Source organism: Vigna unguiculata, chromosome 2 (genome assembly GCF_004118075.2).
Source record: "Vigna unguiculata cultivar IT97K-499-35 chromosome 2, ASM411807v1, whole genome shotgun sequence".
Lineage (NCBI taxonomy): Eukaryota > Viridiplantae > Streptophyta > Magnoliopsida > Fabales > Fabaceae > Vigna > Vigna unguiculata.
Genome location: NC_040280.1, coordinates 6401325 through 6412574, shown reverse-complemented (window position 1 = coordinate 6412574; position 11250 = coordinate 6401325). Strand labels below are relative to the sequence as shown.

The window sequence follows — 11250 nt, the reverse complement described above, 5'->3', positions numbered from 1 at the left end:
ACTAAATTTAAAAGTAATATTATGAAAAGTGATAATTCTACAATATACGCAAAAAGACAACTAAATAACTTTCTTAGACCATTCCAATTAAATTCTGATGCAGATTATTTTGTGAGTCTCAATCAATTTCTCGTTAAAATTAAAAGAAATACAAAGATGGCAAACCAGAGAACCAAAATCAAGGAGACGTGTCCCACGCAACCAACCTTCCTCTCTCTCTCTCTCTGAAATATATATATATATATATATATATATATATATATATATATATATATATATATATTTTTTTTTTTTTTTTTTTTCAACAGAATTGACTCTTCTTTCTTCGAGTCTTGTTTCTCTATATATGTTCATGGCACTCTGAAAATCTTGTTGGTCACTTCCAAGATCTTACCTTTCTTCTCCTCTCTGGTACCTGCTCTCAGTTTGTTCCAACTCCATCACTTTTTCTTCGCCCGAATGGATCAACAGAGAAATTTTGCACTTACCGAGATGAGAAAATCCGTTGAGAAGCTTGGTTCTTCTGCAGAGGTGAGCTCAATCTGTCATTTTCTTATGGAACCTACTCACTCTGTTCCTAGTTCTACTATTGTTGTTGATGCTGTTTATGTTTTTAACTTAATTTTTTGGTTGAAATTGGTGTTAGCTCTTATTTTTAGTCCTTGAATTTAATTTATAGGATGTCAATTTCCTTCTTGTTTGTGGAACTAAGAATATTAAAGTAGGAAACAAAATTCTTGATAAAAAAAAGTACTAAAATCATTGTTATTTCTTGTACTTGGGAATTTTTGAGAGTCAAGAAGAATTCTTTAATACACTAAAATCTATTTTTAACAAATGTTCTTGCATGAAGTCTTCTAAAACAGAGATTTTCTTTCTTCTTTTTTTTTTTATCTATTTTCACTTTCCTTTTAATTGTAATTTCAAACTCTTCTCTCTGATTCCGAGTATTATATACATTTTGTAGGGGTACGGAGACCACACACTGATTAGGTTTTTGATTGCTCGATCAATGGAAGTGGAAAAAGCTGCAAAAATGTTTGTGCAGTGGCAAAAGTGGAGGAGTGCTATGGTTCCTAATGGATTCATTTCAGAATCTGAAATTCCAGATGAACTGGAAGCAAGGAAAATCTTCTTGCAGGGTTTGTCTGGAGATAAATTTCCTCTCATGATTGTTCAAACCAACAGACATTTTCCTTCCAAGGATCAGATTCAATTCAAGAGTAATTCCCTTCCCTTCTTTAAACTTTATTCAATTTCAGCTCTAAACTTTCTATGAAAAGAGATTTTGGGATTAATCATGCTTTTAGTCTGATAAATATAGATAGATGTATTTGCTCATTATCTTAAACACAAAAATCATGTTCTGTTTCAACTTTGATTGATCTAGTTGATAGAAATCTTACTGGTAGATAATTTTGTAAGACCTATATTGAGTATCCTGGTTTATCCTAATACTGATAAGTCCTTAAATTTACCTTCCTAAACACCAAAAAGATTATTGTTTCCTTTTGATAATTGTTTAGAAATGTGCAGTATATGATGACCAAAAGGATACAATTTGTACAGATTTAAAACATACATTGTCCTATTAAAGAGAATGAAAATATAGTTAAGTCAGGCTTTTGTTATCATTTAGTCTTTATTTTCTATTTGAAAGTTTAAAAGTAACAAATTTATGTTAAACATTTAATACAAGATACAGAATATATACTTTTTTTTTACACAACTTTTCACTGCTTAATGTACTTCTTCAGCTCTTGGATAACCATGTTGTCAATTGGTTTTGCCAATAAATAATTTGAGGGTTTTATTATCATCTATCTTCGTTTTCTATATTAAAAAATTAATCTAATAAACTTATTTTAAGAAATAAATATAAAATACATTTTAGTGAAGCATGTCACTTTTTAATGTATTTTTCAGAACTGAAGGTGGAAAGTTTGATGCCAATACAGGGAGTTTAAAGATTCCATTTTCATGTAATTTGTCTCGGTAGCCAATATTCTAAAACACTTCATTAATTAATGTTACCAAATTGGTTTTACTTGGTTTTCGTTCTTTGACTTTTTATGTTCAAACTATAGAATTAATTTCTTAATCAAACTACGTTATTTGTCCTTCAAAATCCACTTTTCTGGATATGCCACTTAGATTAATGTTATTTTAGTGTCTTATCTCCTCTATCATCTTCTTCACGTGCAAAGCCATCTCTTAGTCTTCTCCTCTCACTGTCAAATCTTTCAATAATTCAACTTTCGAATCTTATGACAGAGTATTATTTAATATTCATAATATTAAATTTTTATGTTTATCTATAGGATGTAATATAAAGATTTTATTAAATTCCAGTTTAAAATTTATGACATGATAGAATACTCTTTATAAAGTCTAGACTTTAAATTTGTGATTATTCTAGTTATAATCTCGAAATGCCTAAAATTTGGGAAATGATTATATCAAACATTGAAAGAAGGTTGTGGCATATAGAGCTATTTACATCAAACTTTTTTAGTTGAAAATTAATTATAGACAATGAGGTAGTTGTTGATGAAGAGACTCGAGAGAACCTTGTCCAATTGTGTTCCAAGTCAAACACTCTCTTGTACCTAAGCATTTATAGGAAACAAACATAAAAAAAAATATAAATAAAATTAACTTAAATATAAATTAAAAACAGGATTTTAAAGAAAACTTCAACAACTATATAGGTTTCAAAATTTTTTAATAAGATATAGTGTAATGTTCCTCTCTCCAACATATCCTTTTGTACCTATTTTCAGATCCAATTAATTAATTCACAAAGTTAAAAAATTACTCCCTTAGTATTTTATTTGTTTATAGGATTATTTTGGAAGAACTAAGAAATATAATAATAAGTTTTTTCTAATTTTAATAAAATTGTCATGTAGTTTTTCATTTTATTTCTTTCTCTCTCCATTTAACTCAACAGATATCAATTTTGTAATTCTTAATTCACTTTTGATTTGGTTATTGGGATTGATAAAATTATTTCACTACCTTCTTTAAAATTTTCAAGTTAGGCTGATTGTTCTATTTTGTTCATTGATTCAGAATATGTCATATATATACTGGACAAGACAATTGCAAGGTACTGTGATCTTACTGACACTCGTGTTTTTATATTCGTTATCTAAATCAAATAATCTACCTATTTTCTATACATTATTGAAAGTATTCTAGCTGTTTTTTTTAGGAGACACTCGTCTACACATGAATATCTGTTTTATGCATTAAAATTCAAAACATCTAAAGTGATGTAATGAGGCTTATAAGTTATAAATGATGTGGTAAGAAAGGAATATTGTTGAAGAGAGAAAACGCATCTGAAGCTGCAATAATGTACTTATGAGTTAAAATTGAACTCAAATTCTCTATTGAGTTTTTTGCTATTGTCCTTTACTCTTTCTTCTAAATTTACTGATGTCGCTACTTAAATTTTTTTTAATATATTTTAAAATATCATGTGCATTATTTTGAAGCCATATCATAAGAAGAGAATCCAAATTCCTTAAAATTCCTCCACAAAAATAAGAAGAGAAGAGGTGAACTGTTTCAAATCCAGAAACATGATTTCTTTTCCTTGACATAGTTAGATATATGATGCATCATATTTTTTACCTCCTAACTACGGTGAAGGTTGTATTGTCAAATTGTAATTTTCATTTGTGTTCTCTCTCTTTATTCTCTTTATCGTATAGAAAGTTAAGAAATTAATATTTGATGTTTTTCAACTTCAGTGCTTTCAAAGGAAGGGAGGTAGGGAATGAGAAGTTGATTGGGATTATTGATCTACAAAACATTTCATATAAAAATATTGATGCACGTGGCTTGATCACAGGATTTCAATTTTTACAGGTAATTTTCATTTTATTTTTCGTTGACATTTACATACATATCATAAATGCCAATGTGTAAAATCAGACTCTGATTTTATTGAAATTTTGTTCAAAATCCCTGTTCATATCATATCTGAATTGGCACCAATGTAATGTGGCATTTTATCAACATTTATTGGAAAGATGAATAGAGGATATATTTTAATTTGTTTTTACGTTTTTGGTTGAACTGCAGAGTTACTACCCTGAACGTTTGGCAAAGTGCTATATTTTGCACATGCCATGGTTTTTTGTGAGTGTTTGGAAACTAGTTTCTCGTTTCCTAGAGAAAGCTACCCTAGAAAAGGTACTTACTATCTTAAGAGGAAATTTTATGCTTGTGCACATTTTTCATTCATTGGCTACATGCATCACCTCTTTTCTAATCTCCCATTCTCCATTCTAATTTTGTGATTCTGATAGTTTAATCCTGCTTATGAACCAAAGGAAAATCAGTCTTCCTAAATTGGCTAAGATTCCGGTTTGCACCTCATTTATTTAGCTTAATTTTATCTATATTATTGGTTAGTGTGAAATCTCCATCCAATTCATCTTCCAATAGAGAAAACAATGTTTCTTTTCGGTGAGATCCCAAATCAACTATAGATAAGGTCAAATTATAGTATATAAGTTAGTGCAAATTGTTAAAAAGTGGACTTTAAACATAGTTCATTGTTACAAAATTGGCTTGTTAGGTGAAGTTTGCAACCACATATGTACTTTAAACTTGTTTTATCTTTAGTTGACATGGGATCTCCCACATACCCCCTCAGGTCGAGACATACATATCTTGAGTGTAGGACTAGACATTAATGAGTGGTCTGATAGAGTTCTGATAGTGGGTGGCATGATAGGCTCAACAAACAACAAATCTCGCCAAGATAGGCTCAAACTCATGACTCTTCTACCATGTTAAGAAGTGGACTTTATGTATAATCTTATAATACCGCCTTGTAAAGTGAGGTTTGTACTCATTTATATACTTTAAACTCACCTTATATTTAGTTGATGTGCGATCTCAAACACAAATTTCACCATACTAGTTAATTTTGTAAGATTGGGTTATGTTCAAAGTTTCTTTTTTAATATGATATCAGAGTCATGGTAGAATTTATCTTAGCAAAGTTTGTTGTTTGAAAGTCAACTTCTCTTTGCCTACAAACAGTTAGCTTTTATGGAATGGTTCTCCTAAAGTTTTTATTAATTGGTATGACTGAAGAATCCACATTCAAGCCTACTATTTTTAGTACCTAAAATGTATGGTAGTTTATACTGGGGAATAAGTATCTGAGTTTTGTTTGACTTCAACTCCTCAGTTTTGGTTGGTGAATGCAGGTTGTAATTGTGACCAATGAGGATGAGACGAGAGAGTTTGTAAGAGAGGTTGGTGAAGAGGTTCTTCCAGAAGTATATGGTGGAAAAGCCAAGCTTGTAGCAATCCAAGATGCTGAATTGGAACCACTGCAAAATGGATCAAACTGATTAAGGTGATTTGCCTCACATGCTGTTATGTAGGGCATCTAGATAAACTTCTCAATAATGATTTCTTGGAGATAGCAATAAAAATGATTTTTTAAAAAAGATTAAAATTAGTTTCTAAAAGGATTTTTCTAGCTCTTTACTTTTTAACTTATATATATATATATATATATATATATATATATATATATATATATATATATATATATATATATATATATATATATATATATATATATATATATATCATAATTTTAACTTATAAAGATAAGTTTTATAATTCATCTATTATCCATGCAATTTCGTAGTCTTGTTTTCTTCATATTGTCTTCATTAACCTTTATTTTATTCCAAATTCAACTTAATTTTGAAAGCAGTGATGTTTTTTTTTTTATAAACAAAATTTTCCTATTTATTTTCTTTTATATAATATTAGAGTGTACCTTAAAATTTAATTATTTTTATTTTTCTAAATCAAATTTAAAAACTTACTTTTTAAAATTTTAAAATTAAAATAAAAAAGATATATTTAACTATAAAATTTGTAGAATTGGTTTTGATTAAGTATCCAAAAGATCCATTGAATTTTGAAACATTGGGGATAACTTATTAACCAACCATAAAAATCAAATGTATAGACTTGACCAAATTAGTATTTTTTTTATTTTTTATTTTTTAATGAATCGTTAAAAGAATGTAGTTATAGATGAACCAAATTGATTATTTATAATATACATAATACAAATCATGCAACGAATGAATATAATATGAATTACACATCCACATAATTTGTAATACATTTTATTCCAATCTCATAGTTAAATTAAAAAGGAGAGATGAAATAAAACATCAATTTTAAACGATTGATATTGGATGACTTCTGTACCTATTTGTATATGATGCACTCAATTTTTTAATATAAATTATTATTAACAAATTTGTTAATAAATAGTTAAAAATGAAGTTTAACAATTCGACTATCTTTTATCATAAAGACTTACTTCAATTTGTTGTTTTTCAATACTTTTATTTATTATTTTGCTCGTTATTTTCATGTTTACTTTTTTTGTTTTAACATGAAAATATCATTAACAGGTGGATTTTGGTTCGAGGCTGCTATCGTTATTCCCAACTTCAATTACTAAGTGATGCAAAATGAGAAATTCAATCTAAAGTCATTGAATTCATCACAAAATAAAAAATAACATAATTATAAATAATTGATTAGTCCTAAAGATAAACTAAATTATATAAATATCATGTACTTATGATATATTATATTTTTATTAATTTTACACCTGATCAATTTTATTGATAATAATTTGTCTGAATAACTTTTCATGTTTATTTTCTATTTGGAAAAATTATAATAAACACAATTATAAGAAAAATATTGAGTTGCCAAACAAGAAAAAAAAAAACTAAAACAATCTCTGAAGATTGAGAAATATTTTTGACCTATCTATAACCTTACCCCGTTTTATATCACGTAAGTTTAATGTACCAAGATAATAACAAAGCAATTCCAATTGTGTGCTAAAACTATGAATTACATAATAATATCCAGAAAGTATCATATTAAATCCAAATATATCTTCACAAGATTGTTGCACGGGTTAACCAAACTAAATAATCAAACGCGATTAAACGAGTTAAAAATCTTTGTAATATATTGGAACATAAAAATTTATTTTAAAATCTTTAAATACATATAAATATAGGTACTGAGAGTGAGTGGTCGTAGGACAAAGTATTGCTCAATAGAAAAAAAATGGAGACACCATATTATACAAAATATCAAGGTACACAAACTCAACCAATAAGGGTAGAGGTGATCCGTTTGGTCTTGAATTAAAAGATGTTTTTTGGTATTTTAATATTGTCATTTGTGAAAAAAATTTGTACATGCTAGTAGTGGATAGAAATACATATTTTAAATGAATACTTTAGGATAACGAATATGAGTATTTTTTTTATTCTGCATATTAACGGGACGAATATGGGTATTGTAGTATCCATACTCATAGATATTTATACCCACTATACTTTAATTTAAATTAAAAGAAATTAAAAATTATTATTAAAATATTAACACATTGATTTTGAACAGGTTATTTTTTATCAATTGGTTTTAAAAAATCTTCGCTTATTTGTAAACTATGATTCAATACAATTTAAATGGGTTATTTGGATTTTGTTTGAAATTTATGAATATTATGTATTGTATTTCATTTTAATTCATGGTTAAAATATGTTGTTAAACTTTTTTTAAATACCCGCAAGTACTCATGGATATAAAAAAAATGCAGCGGGTAGGATACGAGAGAACTACTACCTATTCCCTATCCGCCTCGTTGATATCTCTAATTGTCACCATTTTCAATATAAATTTTTGACGACTCTAATTAGTAGATAAGATACCACTAAGTACATCATTATATAATTAACAATAGACAGTAAAAAGTATAAATATTTATATATATTATGTATTTATGGTTTGTCCACTTATCTTAAAACAAATAATAGAAATCTCTACAATTCATTGTTGTAAACATACGATCATTGTAGGTGGACACCACAACACCACATAAAACATGGGGCAAGCTAGTCAAAATTTAAAACATATTATACATAATATCATCACCATCATCTCAAATCAACAATTCACATTAAGAATCAAATGTCTATCATACAACACAACTCTTTTAGCTCAACCTTCATGACTCAATCATAACATACACATCTAACTTTACTTTCAGAAGACTTGTGTATTGAATAGACTCAGAGACCTTGTACTTATCATGACTCAATCTCCCCTTTCAGGAGCTATAGCTATAAATTTATATATCAGGACCCAAAGTCCATCTCGAGCATGACCAAGGTAAATTCCTTATATTTGTGAGGTTCGATCCTTTTCATACCAAAGCTCTGAATTGTAGAAACTTTCTTTGACTCTTACCACTAAATATATTCCTCTATGTGAATCTGATACTAAAAAAGTCAAGATAGTCTCATAACATAATCACTTTTCAATACACTACCTAACCTCATCTCAATGTACTATTCCCTTCCTAGGAGTCACTACAATCACATCATTCACACAATCAAATATCACATATCAAACAAGTTAAATTAGCACACGAGATCAAAAACATTTTAACTTTACTCAATCATACATGTAAAAAATTTAATTTCGCTCAATGCCTCCATTCTCTTGCCTAGCAAGCCTCCTTAAAATATAAGCTCGCTTAGTGACAACATGGCTTGTCCAACGAAATGCAAAAAACAAAGCTCTTTTGTTTTTAAAATGAATAATTACGTTCAACGAGACCTTGGCTCGCTTAGAGAGCAAGTAGTGGGAATAAAATTCCCATAATTTTTTCTAGCAATACTCTTGCTCGCCTAGTAAAAAGATCCCCTACTCTTTCGATTTCAAAATATTTTCACTCAGTGATTCTTTCTTCTCACCAGCAACCCCATCCTTGGGAGCTAATTTTACTTGGCTTTCCCAATGTGGGAATAACCCACCCAACAAAAGAAAGTCGATAGCTCTCTAGAAGAAAATTTTCCTCTTGTGCCCAACGACTCTGATATCCCACCCAACAGGACTACATAATTCAAAAATTGATATATGTGTATCATATTAGCCTATTGGGTTTATCTGAGACATTTTACTCCTTTTTTGAATCAAAATATATCTAGTTTAATACAAAGCATGATCAAATAGTCTAATCGACAATACATATATACATTGTAGATCAATTTACTTAAATTATGTAGTTCAACTCAATAAAACAACAAAAATAACCATTCCACAAATAGACTCCAATATCTCATCCATTTATCACAGTTTTCTCATCATCACCATACATTTAAACCAATAATATTATAAACTTGTACTAACTTCCCTTACCTGAAATAACTTTCCCCAAAGCTAAAGCTTTGCATCTCAAGAAATAAGACTACCCTCAGTTAGAGACCTAGAGTAAGGTATCCAAACGTGACAAAAATCTAGTATATGGTAGAATAAGTTGAAATGATCACTTTTCTCAATTGACTCCAATAAAATTGATGACAAAAGCACGAGGAGAAAGAAAACAAAGGATCTTTTTAGAGCAAATAAAACTCATTTCTTTGAAATTCTAATCGGGTATAAATGTTTTGTAGTTCCTCGACTATGTTGTGGTGTGATTAGATTTTGAAATATATGAGGGATAGAAAAGAGAAATTATGAAAATGGAGGGGGAATTTCAAAGAGAGAGAAAAGGAGAAAAGAAAGAAAAATAAGGGAGGTGTAGTGTTACAAAATTCCTTTGTCCATCTCTAATCTTGAGAACTCAATCAACAAATTATTTTATGTTTGTTGCACTTTCATTTCATTTGGTAGTGTTTAATCTCATATTCTGTAAAAAGTTTCCAAGTTTACAATGTTTCCATAATTTATAGTAGTTTGTTAATGACTTCATAATATAATATCTTGATCTTTTTTTTACAACAAGATTTTTTTTCTATAGTCCCCTCCCTAAACAATAACTTTACTACCAAATTGTTTTCATACTATTGTCTTAATTTTTAGCTCTCATAATATTTCTCAAACTTCTGTCAAAAGTTTCAAAGTATAATCTATTCATCATTGGTGTTTCATCCATGTAATCAATTTGGTTTCCATCAAGAGCCTAGCACAAAGATTTCATTGAGTTATGTTGCAAGTTTATTCCTCATTTATTAACAATGGTATGCAAAATGTAGAGAGAGTTGTCTTTCCTTGAGGAACTAACAAGGGAACAATTTCATTTGAAGTAACATTCAAAACAATTAATCCCTTAGATCTAATAGCAACTAAGAAATTTCTCCACATAAATGTATTTACATGTAATGAGACAGATAAAGCTACACGCTTGCCAATTGTAGAACCAAACTCTACTTTATTAAGTACGTCTTGTAACCTAGTAAGAATGTCATAATAGATAGTTTTTTATTTACTCCTATAAAAGATAACCTTTGAGCATCAATCATAGTAAAACAATCAACCAAAAAATTGTTGCAACAACCTATGTGAATTTACTATTTTACCATTCAATGTCAGTATTTTTTTTTTCTATCTTAATACTTGTTAAGGATTCATCAAATATAACTTGATATTTGATTTGTTGAACATCGAAAAATATCTTGTGATCAAGAACATAATAGTAATGGAACTTGAATCTAGGAATGAAATTTGACTCATTGTTTATCTTAAACTTTTGTTTTAATGCAAGTTAGCCTACTAAGTGCTCAAGAAATTGGAACTTAATAAGGAAACTTAGTTCATTCTACTAAAGGATTATGGTTTGAATAAACTAGTAGGTTGATTTTAGCATTAATATGTGAAATAATTTTGGGTGATTGTATGCATGAGAGTTAGGTTCAATGATGTTTAACCCAAAAAATAACTTAACATAACAATTCTTATCTATATTACCTTTTACTTGTTTGATAAAATCCAAAAGAGTTTTATTTGAATTTGTATAGTTTTAGTTCTTTTAAACATAAACAAAATTTATAGAAATATTATTTTGTCCCAATTGATTACCAATTACAATTATTTTCATATAAGTCCGTGCATAGGTGCTTGTGCGTACGTGATAGACTCCTCCTCAAGCTAGGTTGGGCCAAAGCTTGAATGGTGACTATGGTGGATGGTGGATTCGCGGAAGCTTGGTGTTGAGAGAAAATGACTCTCGATTTTGGTGATTAATGGTGGGACGAAGGTTGTTTATGGAGCTCTAAAAGAGTTTAGTCCAACTTTAGAGAAAGGGGTGCTAGAGAGACCTCTTGGGATGCTCTAGCAAGTGACTAAGAGAAGAAGTATGACTCAAAAATAATTTTGGTA

The 11250-nt window shown here is 28.8% G+C and overlaps 1 protein-coding gene across 2 annotated transcripts; it reads left to right on the top strand.

Annotated features, from left to right (window-relative positions):
* Positions 1–307: 307 nt before the first annotated feature.
* On the top strand, positions 308–6649 carry LOC114170389 (CRAL-TRIO domain-containing protein YKL091C). Of its 2 annotated transcripts, none has more exons than XR_003601052.1 (7): positions 308–531; positions 968–1223; positions 3076–3112; positions 3762–3879; positions 4096–4206; positions 5216–5386; positions 6474–6649. XR_003601052.1 is itself a non-coding variant. In XM_028055870.1 (7 exons), exons 1-6 carry the CDS (start codon positions 460–462, stop codon positions 5379–5381), a joined length of 741 nt encoding a protein of 246 aa, XP_027911671.1. In that variant the 5' UTR covers positions 308–459; the 3' UTR covers positions 5382–5386; positions 6474–6649. The 2 variants fall into 2 exon arrangements, 1 of the variants encoding a protein (XP_027911671.1); XM_028055870.1 differs by having other exon boundaries at positions 5235–5386.
* Positions 6650–11250: the final 4601 nt, after the last annotated feature.